We start from the raw sequence: 17,932 nt of genomic DNA on the forward strand, positions 1-17,932 counted from the left end.
CATTAATTTATGATTTAAAAGCAAGAAAACAAAACAAAACAATCCCCCCCCCCCAAAAAAAAGCAGACTTGCAGATAGATTGCTGCCATGGACACAGAAGAAAGTTTGTGCTTCGTCCTCAATAATTATTTGAATAATAGCAGAAGTTTATTTTTCTGGACTTTTCTATCTTACAAATGTTTAGAACATCTGTCTTTTAGACTCTAATTTCTGTATAAATCCTTAACCTTTATTGGTTTTTGAATTCTGTTTTGATATTTTCTATGATAGTTTGATAAAACATTAAGTTTGTTTCACTTTAGACACTCCCTCTACAATTCACCTTTATTGATGGGCAAGATTACTTTGAATCTGAGTTTTGAAGATTTTTATTGACAGCTTTTGTGGATGGAGAGACTCAAAGCATATTGAAAACATATTTATGTTTCTGAGCAATTAATTCTTCATGGAAATAAATTAATTATTAATATTCATAGGCTTCCAAGAAAATGAATGTGCTATTCTTTTGTTTGTTTGTTTGTTTTTAACATGCCTACCTCAGTTGCATATCTGGTGTAAATACAACAGAAAATATAATGTGCCTGAGGGATTTAAGAAAAATTCTAGAGCATATCAATAATCTCTATTACATTTTCTTTTCTTGTGCCAAATCTTGTATAAAATAAAAGGCATTTTAAAAATATTAACTCTTAGCAGTTTGTGAAATGTTTGAAGTAAATCTTGTTTGTAAGAACATCTAAAACATAACACATTAATTGAAATATTTCTACTAAAGTTTGTGCCTGATTTCACATTAGTTAAATTTAGAACTTAAATCTAGGAAAGACCAGTGGGAACAGAATCAGTAGGTACTGAGTTACAGTTTGATGGGAATGAGGAGCTCTGATGTGCGTGGTATTGTGACTCTCGATAAGACAGCTAAGAGAAGGGACCATAAATGTTTTTACTGTAAGTGAATATCTTTACTATAAGTGATGCATGAAGATATAGATATCTTTTTTTTGTTGTTTTGTTTTAGTTTCTCCAGACAGGGTTTCTCTGTGTAGTTTTGGAGGCTGTCCTGGAACTTGCTCTGTATACCAGTCTGGCCTTGAACTCACAAGAGATCCCTCTGCCTCCGCCTCCAGAGTGCTGGGATCAAAGGCTTGCACCACCACGGCTTAATATCTTAAACTCATTTAAACATTACACAGTTATACACATGCAGAAAGATAGCATGTTACCCTGATAATATGTAGGTATTCCATTCATGTGAGAAGTATTTGAAAGAGGAACTCTTTAAACCTAGGCCAAAGAGTGACCTGTAGTTACTGCCTTCATGGCTAGTGGTCTACAGTGAATATCCTTAACAATTAGAGGAGGGAGAAGCTAGTTTTCAAATTTGAGTAACATATCATCAGAGTAACATGCAGTGAGATTTTTATTTCAATAAAATTAGCAAACTTTTGTTTTCTTGATTTTTCTAAAATTGTGAATGACTTTGGAGCCCTAGAGTGATGACATCCATCAGTATTACAGCCAAAATCTAGACATTCATGAGATACAAGGATATATGTATGTACTGACAGCCTCAACTCCATGACTTGAACAGATTTCTCAAAATGAAACTTTTTATTGCTTCATGTAAGAACAGATGACCCATATAAAAACCACTTGTAGCCAGTGTCTCTTACAAGCTTTAATCTAGGTACAGAAAGATAACATGAATATTTTTGAGATGGGATGTTTGTACTGCCTTTTCTATTTTAATCAAGTGGTCGGGTTTTTGTTTGTTTGTTTGTTTGTTTGCCCACAGCTGGAGTAACTGGTTGATAGGAACATTGAGCAAGGGTGATATTATCCAGAGAAGAAAATCAATTTATATTGGCTGAGCAATAAAAGGAATTTTTAGCATTTGTACTTAGGTTGCACTTCAAAATTTGTATCTATCCCTACTTAATGAAATTACAGTAGCAAAAAAAAAAGTGGTTTTGGAGTTGTGTGGGAAAACATAATAATTGAACATTATTCTTATTAGGCAGCATTCACATATTTTAAATATTAATAAAATAATCTAGTTTTCAGTCCTCCGCAAGTCAGTGTGTATGTTCGGTAAAGTGTTTGGTCTCTGAATATTGTGAATAGATTTTGCAAAGTATTGTAAGAACTGAGACAACTTGGGTGTTGCTGTAATTTTCTGAGCCAAGTATACTGGAATATATAATGTGAAGATCAAGAATTAGAATTAAGTAAGGAGAGACTAGTGGAACAAAATTTTGAATTACATAGTAGTGTATAGTGTTTCGTTTTTCCTCAGGTCTGCTTGTGTTAGGATAGGAAACTCAGTATCAAATTATGCATGAAATTTGGTGGCTTTCTTTGAGAAAGATATATTGTTAACATGGACAGATACTGTTCACTCAGGTGTTTATTTTAAGTCTCATTCTCATATTTCAGAGGAGCTAGTACCCATTTTATTAGAAGAAAGAGATTAGAGAATTGCACATGAACTCTTTACCTTTGTATCCCCACTAGAGACTCCTGCTCTCATTTTGTTGATTTAGACACATGAATAACTATAATGGAGCTAGGGAATGTATCAAAGAAAGCTAACATGGGAATTATAATAACTAGTATCATCTCTGGAACACTGGTTTATTATCTGATAAATTTTATGAATTGCCATAGTTCCTGGTCAGAATTTCAGATCAGTGTTATGAAAGGATCTGAAGACAATTGATACCTTGACACTACATAAACTTGACTAACTGGTGATGTGCTATTAATCACTGGTTTTTCCCATTAGCATGTGAAAATCACAAAATAGTAAATTGCATTGGACCAGCTTAGTTTGAAGATTCAGTTAAATTAGTAAGAATTAAATATTCCTGTAGTGAGCATATTCTATCTTTTTCTGTGTTGGTATGAGAAGAAAATTTTGTATTTGGCAAATTCATTGACTATCTCTTTGAGAGTTCTTAAAAGTACATTGTAGTAGGTAGAGTGAGTAAATCGTTCAGACTTCATAGTACCTTTGAGGTAGTGTTCTGCTCACTATAGTTTGTGACTTTTCTTTATACTCAAGGGTGAATTGTGTGCACTAGAACCCTGGAATTGAGGAAGGAGGTGTGGGAGTAGTATTTTGAGAGAAACTGAGAATATGAATGAGAATGACTATGTATCTAAGAGAAGCCCTCTATTTCTAGTATAAAAGTCACTTGTTAGTTTTCCTTTCTGCATTCTGTCTTTTTTTGTGTCCTAGTGTCTAACAGTCAGTCTCATCTCAGTGAAAGCAGAAGCACTTATGAAACCCAAACTATACCAGCCCAAACTGAGGAGGGCATCCTTCCCTTTGACCAGTGAGACAAATCATCTCTGAATTTTCTTTTTTGATTTTTTTTGTTTTTTATTGTCTCAGTTTTTTTTACTGGTATCTCTAGGTATGGGAAGAGTTAGAGAAAAAAATATAAAAGAGGAAGAAACAAAAGTCTTAGTTTTTTGATAAAAGAAGTAGAAGTGTCACAGAGATCCTAGAAAGGGGAGAGTTTTCTTTACTGTGAGCCTGTGGCGATTTTAAAGCCTCTGGTGTGTTGTATATCTATATCAGGGGCTCTACCCAATGCCATAAACACGAAAATCAATATGAGTTACAGAGATTGTAAGCAGAAAATTATAATTACCGGTTTTCAAACATTACATGAATTTTTATATACCAATTCTCAAGGAATTGACACACATGAAATTCCAGTTTCATTTTAATAGTTTTACACTCTTTATCAAGTGTAAGATAAAATATTCACAAACAAAATTATTTTTCTCTGTATCTGTCAATGTGCTATATGACACCTAATTAAAAAAAAAAAAAAAAAACCTTCCAAGAGTGATTTCAGAGGCTAGAAAGATAACTTAGTGTTTAAGAGAACATACTACTCTTGTTGAGAACCTAAGATTGGTTCCTAGCACCTGCATCCATGTGTTAACATCCATGTGTGACTCCAGCTGAAGGGAACTAGTGCCTCTGGCCTCTGAATGTACCTGCATACACATACTGAGAAAGGCAGACATTGAGATTGGGGAAATTTTAATTAGATGACTTTAGGACTTGCCATAAAGCTACAATGAAAACACACAAACACTTGGATTTTTTTTTTTTTTGTAAAGGTGCAAATACATTTTGAAATAATGGTAGGAGGGGGCTGGAGAGATGGCTCCGAGGTTAAGAGCACTGGCTGCTCTTCGAGAGGTCCCGAGTTCAATTCCCAGCAATTACATGGTGGTCCACAACCATCTATAATGGGATCTGATGTATGTATATGTAATGAAAGAAATATTTAAAAAAAGAATGGCAGGAAAATACCTTTGTGCCCCAAATCACCTGTCAAAACTAAATAATGTATCCCATTATAATTTACTTTTAAAATGCCCAAATAAGAGGAAATATAAGAGGAAATCTTTCTAACAGGCTGGACAAAGACATTTTAGATACAACACCAAAACTAATTCATGAAAAGAAATATTCACACTGTAGCATCAAAATCAATACTTCTGCTCAGGATAAAATGTGGTATAGCATGACATATCATAGACAGATATTGGGGTTCAAACTGAAGATAGAGAAGCAAAGCTGCAAGCCACTGGAGTTCTTACCTCTACCAATGCTCAGACTAAAGGGACTATATCCTGTCCTCAGACTGCCTTCTACCTAGACTGCATCTGTCTCCACCACACCTCAGACTGCCATCTGCCTCCTGTCTCCTCCTGCCTTACATTCCTCTCTCCAACTCCCTACTGCTGGGATTAAAAGTGTGAGCTTCATCCAACAAGGCTACACCTCCTAATCCCTTTTAAATAGTGTCACTCCCTGATGACTAAGCATTCAAATATATGATGGGGGTGGGGACGCACATACCACCACAGTGGTGAACAATATGGTCTGATATTACTAGCTTTTTATGGAAGCTCTTTAGCCTATTTTCATAGTGGCAGTACCAGTTTGAAAAAGCTTTACTTTTTACTTCTATAAAGCTTCCTAAAACGAATGCATATGATTTTTAAAGTTTAAGGGGAATTACCCCGTAATGAGAGAACAGTGCCTCTTCCGGACACTATAATTATCAAATAAAACACGTGGTACAAGGAATGGCTTTCCTTTTTTGAGGTGTTGTTCAGTGGGTTCTCATAGACCCTTCTCCAAAGAATACAGGTCATCGCCATTGTTCTTTGTTACCCTCCAAAACTTGATTTTAAGACCCTTTTGCTGAAGACACCATATACTTGAGACAAAGACATAAACAAATCAAGTCAGTACCCATTCATAATCTTTATCTCTACTTGGTGTCTCTTGTAAGCTGGAAGGAGTTACATGCACTACTTGAGGAGGAAAGTAATGATCAGTCTTACCTAGATGTGAACCCTGCAGCTTACATGATTCAACTGACTGAGCAATATATGCCCACTCCTTCAATAGTGACATACAAGTGAATAACTAACCACTTCCTACTTTTATTTAAGACCCACTCCAAAAGATGGAGCTCATTCTTGGCACTATTAATGGGCCCAAGGACTTGTAGGTCATAGGTCCTAGGAAAGAACATAGACATAGAGAAATGGACACACCATTCAAGTGACTCCTAGAAACTTACTATACTCATAGACTAGAAATTTATTATACTCATAGACTAGTGTACCTCTCAGTTTTCATCAGAGAAACCTATTATTGTAGATGGCAATTAATACAGGGATCCACAGCTGGTCAAAATGCAGAGAATAAGAGACTTTTGAGTGCTTGTCTCCAAATGAAACCCCTCTGTATCATACCTATTCCTCCCTCCTATACGGTTCCATAATCATATGGGAAGACAGGCAGAAAGATTCTAAGAGCCAGAGATAGTGGATGATGACAATGAAATTGATACTGAACCTAACAAGAAAGCTGCATATTTGGACTCACAGTGATTGTGAGCATGCATAAAACCTAAATCCCAGCATGGAAGTGGGGAAGTGGTCATGAAGATACAACTGTAGCTGAGAAGCTATTGGCAGTTATGACTGCTGGGAGAGAGCCAGTCAGTTTTCTTTAAGGGACTGCCCTTGAGAGGCTACCCATGCTCCAGTAGATGGTTCCACACTCATGCACATACTGGCAACACTTAGTGGACTTGATGGACTTAAGAAAAAGAACATATGAAATCTGGGGGAAAGTGTGGGAAGGGACAAGCTTGATCAAAACTTACTATATACCTGTATGGAATTCTCAATAAAAAATGCAATGGAAAGACATGCCACAGATAGAAATAAGATAATAGCTCATTGCTTATTTGAAGAAGGGTTTCTTTCAATTGTATACAAAGCACTGTTAGCCCTCGAATATAAAAAAAAAATTCAATTAAAAAGTAGTCAAAGAAACCCCACCTAAGTAGAAATATTAGTAAAATGGATGTGTCAGGGTAGCTCAAGAAGGTCTTCAACAGATTTGCTGATGGGGACTATCACTTTTATTACTGTACACCTAGTAGAATGTCCAGAGTGAAAAAGCAAAAGCAAAAACAAAAAACTTGGGCTGCAGATACTAGCAGTGATGTGCTACACAGCAGAAACCCAGTATTAGTGGGATTATCAAATGGTAGAGCATCTTTGGAATATAGTTTGGCAGTTTTGTATAAAGTCAGCCATATGCATGTATATTTTATCTTCCTACTCCTTGGTATTATTTGTGAGAAAAAAATAGAAACTTCTCACATGTAAACATTCCTATTTATTTTTATAATAGCCTTATTCACACTGCCATGCTGAAACCGCAGTGCTCTCTTGTGATGGATACCCAAAGTGAACATCAGTTTCTACCATGAAATATTTAACAATTAAAAACAATCTGAAATGTGTATTTGCCAGGCTTAATCTCAAATGTGGGTAATACATGGAAGTCTAAAAGTGAACCTTGGAAGATCATGTACTCCACTTACATGACTTTCTTAAAAAGACAGAGCTGTAGTGACAGAGAGGCATTCTTGCTACATTACAGGTGTTGAGGTGGTGTGAGTCCAAAGCAGAAGGGTGAGCACAAGGACATTTTAAATTGTGGGTGCCCCGTGGAGGCCAGAAGAAAGCACCAGATCCCCTGGAACTGGAGATACAAATAAGCCACCATGTGGGTGCTGGGAACCAAACCCTGGTCCTCTGCAAGAGCAGCCAGTACTTTTCACTGATGAGCCATCTCTCCAGGCAATGTATACGTTTAACATTTTTGTTTCTTTTGTTGGTACATCTAAGCAGTAAAATTTAGGCTTTGCAGATTTTTTTTTGTATCAGATATAGGATGTTGAAATGTAAAGTCACAACCTATGACAGAGGAAGATATAAATGCTCAGTGACTTGAGTTTTAGAATACCCTTGTCAAATCTCTTAAGTATTTTCATGTTTAAATGAAAACATTGAAATTAATGAGTAGAGAATTCATGGTGAAAAATACCCAAAAGGTACTCTGTACTACCAGCTATTCTTTCTGTCTGTCTTTCTTTTACCAGTGTTGCATTTGCTATATCCTCTAAGCAGTTTTCTTTGGTGTGAAGCTTCCGTGCACACCAAGTAAGCTGGCATTGACACCTCCCATCAGTGTTTCCTTGCATAACTTTCAAGTGATGTCTTTAGGAGCACCAAAACTGCTCCTAAAACTGGTCAAAAACTGCTAACTGTACTTGCAGTTAGAAACTTGGTTTAGGCCTTTATCTTTTTGAACTGTGAAGGAGGTTAACTCTTCTGATGTGTTGATTCTTTTATTAATTTTTTTATTTTTTAAAAATTTTAAATTAGAAACAAGCTTGTTTTACATGTCAATCACAGTTCCCTCTCCCTCCCCTCCTCCCCTGCCCCCACCAGTCCTCTATCCCATTCCCTTTCTGCCCCCCAGGGTCTTCTGTGTCAGACACATCTTTTGGAGCTGGGTCTAGGCCCTCCCCTGTGTTTCTAGGCTGAGAGAGTATCCCTGAATGGGCTCCCAAATCCATTCCTATAGTAGGGATAAATACTGACCCATTACCAGAGGCCCCATAGATTATGCAGACCTCCTAACTGACACCTATGTTCAGGGCAGTCTGGAACAGTCCTATGCTTGTTTCCCAGCTATCAGTCTGGGGTCCATGAGCAGCCCCTTGTTCAGGTCAGCTGTTTCTGGGGGTTTCTCTGTAACTGGATTCCAGAAGTTCGGCTCATTGTTTAGCTGTGGGTGTCTGCTTCTGCTTCCATCAGCTACTGGATGAAGGCTTTAGGATGGCATATAAGGATGGCATCTGTCTCATTATCTGGGAAAGATATTTAAGGTAGCCTCTCCACTATTGCTTAGATTGGTAGCTGGGGTCATCCTTGTAGATCTCTGGACATTTCCCTAGTGTCAGGAAAAAGTAAACAAACTGTTTTAAGTACTGGGGATTATATCTATTGCATCCTAGACAAGCATTTTTCCATTTACCTATATCCCTGTATCACCTACCCCACCCTCCAGGCTTTTGCCCCCCTCCCCATTTTATGTTTGGGACAGGGTCTCACAAAGTTTCTTGGGTCAGCCTTGAACTTACTTTGCAACCCCCACAGAATGGTCCTATTGGTTTGGGAGTGACAAATTAGCACAGAATCTATAGTATAGTAGGTATTTTATATGATTTTAATAATCTTTGAAAAGCTTAGTGTGTTTTAACATCAGACTGTTTAAAGAGATGAAAACTGAAAATTTCAAAAGATTTTAAGGATCTCTTAAATCTTACTTGAGACTTAATCTGCTCTTGAATTTAATTTTACACTCATTTTGCCTATAGGGATTTTTAAGATATTAAATACACCATTTTATAAGTAGAGAAGAGGTGTGTTGGGTTTTAGCAAAAATCTTTAAGTTTTGCATAGGTTTGTTACATTCTTTTTAATAAAAAGATGTTTATTTGAAAACCAGCTTAAATATGTCTTTTTGTTTAATATAAAAATCAAATATTCAGATTCTATTTTATAAGATATGACTTTATAAACGTTCATAGATTATCTCTTCAGTCCTTCTAACTTCATTTACAAAGGAGGCATATCTTTGCAATATCTCGTGTATATGAATACTAAAAGTACCCAAAGATACTAAAATTCTCTTGATTCCATCAGTGAATAGTCTACGTTAGTTATTTCGAAATACTACTTGGAAAAAGCACTGAAAATAAGTCAGTCTGTATTCACACACATTTTAATGTGATGAAAATATATGTATTTTCATTTAAAAATATTTATCGTTATATGTAGTAACTAAACATTCTTGTGTGTTGTTCATGACCACTAAGATGGTGAGCAGATCCTGACAACAAGTATACTGAGTTGTTATTGTTATCATGCTACCTCTTCCACCCCTGACATTAGCTCTCATAAATAATGATATGTGAATATTATTTGCTAACTTAATAAAGATTATTAATAATTGGAAGATGTTAATTAAGTTTTCAGGAGAAAATGCCCCATAGTAGATTATTAGTGTCATTTTCCTTCAAAGGAGATAGGATTTAAAATCCCCCATCATTCCTAATATAGGACAGTTACTTAAAAAAAACACATTACTTCTAATTGAAAGGGTTAGCAGTTTTATATCACTGCATAATAATCTGCCAAGGAACCTGCTAACAGTCTCTCTCTGGCTGGCTGCAGCTGTACTTTGCACAGCTGTGTTTTATGTTGTGTTAGTTTTGGCTGACAGAGCTGCTTGCCTTTTGGCTTAGTGTATATGTTTAGACCCTCTACACATGAACTGATGTGTTCTAGACAGGAAGTGGAATGCAGGAGATATAGGAATGGGCTGAAGTATCCTTTATATTTGCCTTTGTATCTAGGGGAGTTGGAAATAGGCAAGAATGGAGAGAAATTTTGTATGGCAGTACACAGAATTTTGCAAGTTTATTGTGAGCCCTGCAGCAATCCGATGCATTTTAGTTACTGGTAAGTTTGTTAAATTATGTTTGAAATTGTACATCTTCGAAGATGGCCATCTATTTACTATTAAGTCCATCATGTCAAAAATACCTTATTTTTATTTTTTTTGAAAAGATGTGGTACTATTATTGCATTTGGTCTTAGGTATAAATCAAAAAAATATTTTAGTTAGTAAATGCATTTGAGTTTTCCGTTGTCATGGGTAATAACAAAGTGGATTCAATGTTTTATGGACAACATGATCTTGTATTCAGATTTTGGAATTATACATAACAAATGTATCTTTCTGCTTTTGTAGTGGAGTGGCACTGTATTTAGAGGTCTGAGTTCACACATTACATGACTGCAAATGGATAGTTTTGTGATATAAAAGATTTAATAAAGTCCACGGCATCTTTGTAATTTTATGTGCATATGTGTGTGACTTTCTCAAAGAATACTTCCAGCTTTTCTTTAATGTATCATAGAGACCATTCAAGGCAGACTTGAGTCTTCCCTTTTGATAGTTCTGATGCTTAGGAATCCGCTCCCCTAACTCATGTGTAGGTGAAAAATCCATGAATTGGTTTGAAAATTGTGGAACGTCTATACAGTAGCTTTATTTTCATTTAAACAGAAGTGTTATGTGTAATAGAGGATTTACGCATTTATTTGTGAAGTGGACTTGACTATTGACCCCATTTAAAATAAACTAGATTGCTTAATAGTTTCTTTACAGAATCCCGAGGGAGTCCTTGCTAGTTGTGTTTTTCTTAGAAGTATTTTCCTTTGGCTCAAAGACAAAATAAAAAGAGTATCATTGGTTCATAATACTAATTTTCGTGTTTTTGTGTGTATGTTTTAAGGATGTAGAACTAGCTAATGTGATTGAGTTTTAATTTCCTGTGATGAAGTACTTTATATTTTGGGGTAGTATGTTTTTCAGACTGTCAAGTAGTTTGTTTAGTCATCAATTTTTATAAAAATGCTAATGCTCATCTTGCTATTGGTTCTTGTTATGATAATTTTTTCATCCTAACCAATAAATAAATAAATAAACAAATAATCCAAATTCTGGAGAAGTGTGTTTTCAATACTTTTTTTAAAAGGAGAGCTAAAGTAAGTCAAAATCTAGTTAATTAGATTTCTTTAATAATGGTTGAGCTTTTCTCATCCAATTTTCTTAAATATTTTTAAGAATGAGTACTGCTGTGCTTATTATAAATAGGCAATATAAGGCATATTACAAAACATTTCACATATTATTTCAGTTCCAAATAAAGTCTAATATATGGCAATTTATTATAACTGCATTAAGCACACATAATGAAGGGTGTATATTTTCATTCATGTGTCAGTGCTGCTGGTTGAAAATATATCTCTAACTAATGAAGAAATGTATCATCAAAGCTTAATTCATTACAATCACTTTCCTTTTGTTTCTCATTACTCATTCAATATACATATGGAGTGCTTATCTTTGTCTGGTACCTACCATTATCTTACATGTTTGTGTGTACTGTGTAATTAATTTTAGCAGCTTTTCATTATATAATACATGAGTCATTTATTTACTTTGCTCTCATGAACTTTTCTGAGGGCATGTGTGGACATAAGTGGTACGTGTAACTTCTCTGGTTGATTTTTATAAATAAAATAAGTGCTTATAAACAATAGTTCTAAAGTAAGTTAAAGAACCGGTATGTTTTTAAAAACAATTTCTGTATATATTTCTAAATATAATATTATGATAGTGCATATATTATAAGATAGTGATGTTTCTTTTGCCAGGTTCACTTAAAGTAGGGAATTTGTTTTTACATATGTATAGATACATTTTATGCCTAACAGGGATGTAAATTATACAATTATATTTTTTTTAGTTTATTGTTTTTAATTTCAAGAATAAAACTAATCACATCTTTTCTGCTTGTGTCAAGATACATGTTTGTATATTAAAAGCCATATGGCATTTTATTTCACAAAATAAAAATTAATTTGAATGTTTGTTATTGTTTTCCATAACAAATTACTGAAATGTAGTACTATGTTTATAATAAATATTTAGTGACTACAAAATGAAATTATCTGTACTTTACACACAGTGCTACTCTTTTGGCATTCCTCGTTGAACTACTCAAAAGTTCAGTAGCCATGCAAGAACAGATGCTGGGTGGAAAAGGCTTTTTAGTCATTGGCTACTTACTTGAAAAGGTAAGTGATACATACTGTTTTTTTCTAATATTTTGTATTCTTTTTCCAAATACATTTTCCTATACAGTTAATGTGTTGCATAGCCTTCTCCTTCCTTTCCATTTCCTCCCTTTCTTTTTTAAAAATTTACTTATTTACTATATGGATATTTTGCCTGCATGTATTATTAGTGTACCAGTTGTGTGCCTGGTGCCCACAGAGGCAAGAAGAGATCCCCTGGAACTGGAGTTAAAACAATTTTGATTACAATGTAGATAATCAAAATTATCTACATGCTAGGTGCTAGGATTTGAACCTGAATTTCTGAATGAACAATCAGTGAGCCTTCTCCCAAGGCCCCTTTCTTTCTTTCCTTTTGAGATAACTCTCTATCCAGGCTGTCCCAGAAGCCATCATCATCATCCCTTAGGTTTCAGCTGAGATTATATGTATGCATAGCACTTGGCATTATATACTTCATAAGTATGTGTTCATGGGTGTATTGGCTATGTCAAGTCTAGAAGACACTGTTTTACAGTTGTCTTCCTTGATCTTGTGTAAGAAGGATTGGAATATGACATGGTGATAGGGGGTGGCAAGAATTTTAATACATAGAAAAATTATGAAATTGTCGAATAAAATGAAAATTAAAATACTCTAATGCCATGTGGCTCAAATCCCAGAATTTAAAATTTTTATGATTTTGATGTTCACATTGTGATGCTTCTGCCTAAGATTTATTCCTATTATTTGTCCAATTAAATATTTGTGTGTGTTTGTTTTCCCAAATGCCTTACACATGGAAGGGGAGCACTCTATCATTAAGCTACATATCCTTATTGCTGCATCTTTTATTTATTTATTTATCTTTTTCTTTTCCTTTTTTTGTTTTTTGTTTTTTGTTTTTTGAAGACAGGGTTTTGCTGTATTGCTTTGGAGCCTATCCTGGCACTCACTCTGTTGACCAGGCTGGCCTTGAACTCACAAAGATCCACCTGCGTCTGCCTCCCGAGTGCTGGGATTAAAGGCATGTACCACCAAGGCCCAACAATCTTTTTTAAAGATTATTTTACTTGTAAAAATGAAACAAATTGCAAAAGAGAGAAAACTATAAAGCAATCAATCGAAGTAAACACTTTAAGAACAAATTGAGTTTCTATCTTTTCTAATCTCCCAGCTTATCTTTTCTGTTCTTGCCTACTTTTTGAATTTAATATGAATATAGTTAAACATTTACTGAGAATTACAGAAGGGTCTGGAAGATAAAAGTTCAATAACATAGTGTGCTCTCTTTCACAAGGAAAGAAAGGTACACAGATTACTTAGAGGATCTGAGACATAATGAGTAAGGCATTCACAGGCAAAAGTGAATGCTATTGCAGAGAAAGTACACATGATAAAACTTTGAGTAGCCAACTAAACTCAAATTTGAAACGTTTTTTGGTAAAGGCCAAGTGTGGTTCTAAAATTACTCTCCAGTAGCATTAATAAGCACAATAAGACAAGCATCTTTGTGTAGAGGCCCCATGTGATGTGTTTGAGGATGCCTTTCAAGGTATTCAGCAAGTTCAAAACCCATCTGTAAACTGTGAATTACTCTTAGTTGAATATGGTCATAGTGCTTGTTCATATTGTCAGGCTTTTGATGTTTGAGTTAGATTATCAGTTTTTTTCTGAAGAACAATGTGCTTTTTTGTTTGTTTGTTTGTTTTTCAAGACAGGGTTTCTCTGTGTAGCTTTGGAGCCTATCCTGGCACTCGCTCTGGAGACCACTCTGGCCTCGAACTCACAGAGATCCACTTGCCTCTGCCTTCCAAGTGCTGGGATTAAAGGCATGCACCACCAACGCCCGGCGAGCAATGTGTTTTTTTTTTTAACGTTACCACATTTTTGTGTGAAATTATATTATAGGGTAGCATTGGCCAAAAACACTATAACTCAAGAATCAAATGCAAATTGAAATGTTAAGTAAAATCATTAAAGGTGAATTAATATATTTTTTAGCCTGGTATATCCAAAACATTATTATAGTTTTTAGTTAGTTTAAAAGTAAAAATACTTGAAGGCATTATTTTCTCTGTATGCTATCAAAATCTATGTTACACCCTCATAGACATCTCACTTTGGACAGGCTTTATTTTAAATGTTCATCAGTTACATAAGATAGTGTCTATTTTATGAAACCATCTTGAAAAGTTGACATGAGTTTCCGAAGGTCTGTTGTTTAGCTGTGTTTAATGATAAGTCATATATTGGTGTTGGCAGTTGAGTGTTTGTGATGGGAATGCTCCACATAAATATGTTATGCGAAGAAGGTCAGAGTGTCATCAAAAGAGATGTTTTATTTGTAGTGAAAAGAAGGCAGAGGTCTCGATTAATCTGAGGATCATTAAGTCAAATGAGAACATTTTTTTCTGGAAAAGTCAGGTCTGATTTTATGATGGCCAGTCCAGGCCAGGCAGGTTTGTGCAGAGGCAAGCAAATTGCTTTTGTCAGTTTTGACAGTGACTGGAGGAATAGAATATCAGGTTCTACTGTGCTTGTTGTGAAATAATTTTGAATAAAAGCACTTTTTTTCTCTGTATTTATTATATTTTATGCTAATTTCTGTAGATCTTTTGTCATTTTTGAGATTCTTATTCATAATTTACTTCTTTATATGTAAGTTACTTATCTGTAATTATCCTGGATAGAGCTTTAGATAATAAGCTGTCACTCAAAGGAATATCATAAAATTCATTTTATTACATTTTTACTAACAGAGACAATTTACACTTTTGTGCTTTTAATTTAAACTTTTGGACTATTTGGATTAGTCCTATAAACAGTATATAATTTAAAACCACGAACATTTCTAGATAGAACTTCTGTTTCTGCCTTTAGTCATCAAGAGTTCACATAACCAGAGCTGTCTTGGAGCAGTTTTTATCATTTGCAAAATATCTGGATGGCTTATCTCATGGAGCACCATTACTGAAGCAGCTTTGTGACCACATTTTATTCAACCCAGCCATCTGGATACACACTCCTGCAAAGGTCTGTATTTCATGTTCATTCATTTAATTTTAGCTTAATGTTACAAAGTAAAGCTAGTGATACAGTTTATAGTTATTAAATCTAATGTATCCTGTTGAAAACATTCAATAATTCTTGCTAATTTGCTACTCAATGTAAAGCAGAGATAAAAACTTGAAAATATAACTATAATAAATAAAACTATAGTTAAACATTAAACTTAGTGTAGAACTAAGTTTTTGTCATTAGATGCGAGTCATACCTTGCCAACATAGAGAACTGTGTGCACTATTGAAAGATCAGGGGAAAAAAAACAGAACATTTGATCATTTAGACTGTGAAGTTCCTTTCATTTTGAACTCAGATGTTTTATCATGACATATTTTTAAATAAGCATATACATAAGCCACACTATTTTTCTAGACATTTACATAAGAGCCTTATATCATATTATTGAGTTTATTCCTAACTTATCCTGCCTTAAATCTGTGCGAGAGATATACCGATTTGGGGTTTTCTTTTAAATCTTTTAACTGACTGAGTAATGTTTAACTCCTGATTTTCATAGAGTTTATCTCACTATTTACGGCACTAAGTCCACAACTAATGATAGTTCCCCCCTTCTAATCAATGTGCTTGATTGTCATGTTCACATGGCCAAAATCTAAATAATAGCTCTGTATGGTGGCAATATATGAGGAAAGTGGAGTCGCACCACCTTTGGCATGTGTTATGACAGCATATATTCTCTCTGATACACTGCAGCTGTTCTTCTGGGGAAGGGTATGCCCAATGAACTACTGACAGATCCATTCCTTAGGAGCTGTCCTAGACACCATCGACAGCTACATAATTTTATTTCTCATATGATTAGCCCCAGTTAAGTTAAAGGCTCATTTATAACTGATAGTGGCTTTTCTCCTTCGGTCGAGAACCCTTTATCCTAATTGGGTCATGTGGATTATCTTTATTGAAATCTGTTTTGTTGGGTGTTTGTTTTGATTATTCCTTTTTAAAATATAAATTGTTATTAACAAGTCATTTTAAAATACATAATAAATTGTAATATTTTGTCTCTTTTTCATTTGCATTTGAAATAAAATAGAATTTATGTTTAATAAGCACTTTAAACTTACTTTAATTATGTATTAGGTTCAACTTTCCCTATATACCTACTTGTCTGCTGAGTTTATTGGAACTGCTACCATCTATACCACCATAAGAAGAGTTGGGACCGTATTACAGTTAATGCACACATTAAAATATTACTACTGGGTCATTAATCCTGCTGATAGCAGTGGCATTACACCTAAAGGACTAGGTAAGCACCCCTGCCACTGCATTTCCATTTTCATGTGTTTATCTAGATCCTGGGTACTAGTACAGTGGACACATGTGCATGACCACAGTTATCCTTTACCTCTTTTATTTCTTATGAGGTAGAATATTATCTTAAAATTGTATATGGTTTAAAAAAAAGAGGTCTAGAGTCAGTGAGAAAGCTCAGTGCTTACAGGCAATTGCCTCAAACTCTGATAACCCGAGTTAGACCTTCAAGCTCCACATAATGGCAGGTAAGAACTAATTGCTTCAAGCTGTCCACTGACCTCCAGGACTGGCATGAGTACATTCTCCATACACAAATTAATTATATTAAGAATGTTATAACATTAAAATACTTTGGAATAAACATATTTTTAAATGCATGTGATTTTAACCATGAAGCTTTTTATGGGGAGGTCTGGAAGATAAAGCCATAATGTTAAAAATGGGTAAATATCACTGGTCCTGATTGGTATCTTCTAGTGCTTTCAACTTAGGGTAGTTAGACTGCTTTTAACTTTCATTTTAAATATGCTGTTTGACCTGAGTGTAGTAGAAACTGCTTTTATTTTACATGCTTGCTTTTGTTTCTTAAGAATGTAGTCATGTTTTCTATTATAGAAAAGTAAAGTTTTAGAGTACAAAATAATCCCAAAGAGAAACATTCACAGTCCACTGCACAGAAAGAAGCACTTTTGAAAGTGCAGCTCTTGCTCCGTCAGTAAGTTGATACATAAAAATGATTAAGCTTTTCTACAGAATCAACCTTTTTCCATTATTAATCATGCTTCCTGTTATATGTTCTAAATTTTATTCCATAAAATATGTGGTGACCTATTCCCATTTGTTTGTCTCTGATTTGTTAGGGATTAACAAGAAAGGGCTAATTGGAAATATTTTTAAGTTTTTTTCCAGAAATGTCCTACCAGTATATAGTTTTGCCTGTATGTGATAGGGATTTTCTCAGCATGTTCACAGTAAGGTTAGTATAGTTACCCCAATCTCCTTAAGAATGTAAAATAGCATTAGTATTTAGGTAGAAATACTTTTTATTTTATGATGAGAGTCAATAATTTTCATTGATAGTCATGTCTGGCCTGTCTTGTTGGAGTTTATCTTGTGACTTTTGAGTTGATTATGCCCAGAGTCAGTCTCCATTGAGTACTCCTTGTTAATATCTTTAACAACGTGTAATATAATTAGAGATACATAAACATGTTCAGATACATAAATAACATGGTAGGTGTTGTTCATACCATCCATATTTTGTCCAGTAAAAAGCTGAAGACTGCTTATCGTTAACTGTTCTGAAGTTTGAATCACAGCTGTATGATTTACAGCCTGAAATAGCTTGGAGCCCAATTCTGGAAGACTTTAATTGTAGTATTCTTCACCATGAGCAAACCATTTCGTCATTCAACTTAACTTCTGCTTTACAACATTACTTTACAAAACGTAAAAACTAACTAGGAGTTATATAAAAAAAGCCTGAAGC

At 34.6% G+C, this 17,932-nt stretch overlaps 1 protein-coding gene across 8 annotated transcripts in view; it reads left to right on the plus strand.

The window, feature by feature from the left end:
• The window catches only part of Nbea (neurobeachin), a 525,226-nt gene that overhangs the window by 92,033 nt on the left and 415,261 nt on the right, over positions 1-17,932 (plus strand). For all 8 annotated transcript variants that reach the window (XM_035451902.1, XM_035451904.1, XM_035451906.1 and 5 more), the window contains exons 11-13: positions 12,012-12,120; positions 14,983-15,135; positions 16,267-16,435. In XM_035451902.1, coding sequence (XP_035307793.1) covers positions 12,012-12,120; positions 14,983-15,135; positions 16,267-16,435 — 431 coding nt within the window. The remainder of the gene's footprint in view (positions 1-12,011; positions 12,121-14,982; positions 15,136-16,266; positions 16,436-17,932) is intronic.

This window comes from Cricetulus griseus (genome assembly GCF_003668045.3).
Source record: "Cricetulus griseus strain 17A/GY chromosome 1 unlocalized genomic scaffold, alternate assembly CriGri-PICRH-1.0 chr1_0, whole genome shotgun sequence".
Classification (NCBI taxonomy): Eukaryota; Metazoa; Chordata; class Mammalia; order Rodentia; family Cricetidae; genus Cricetulus; species Cricetulus griseus.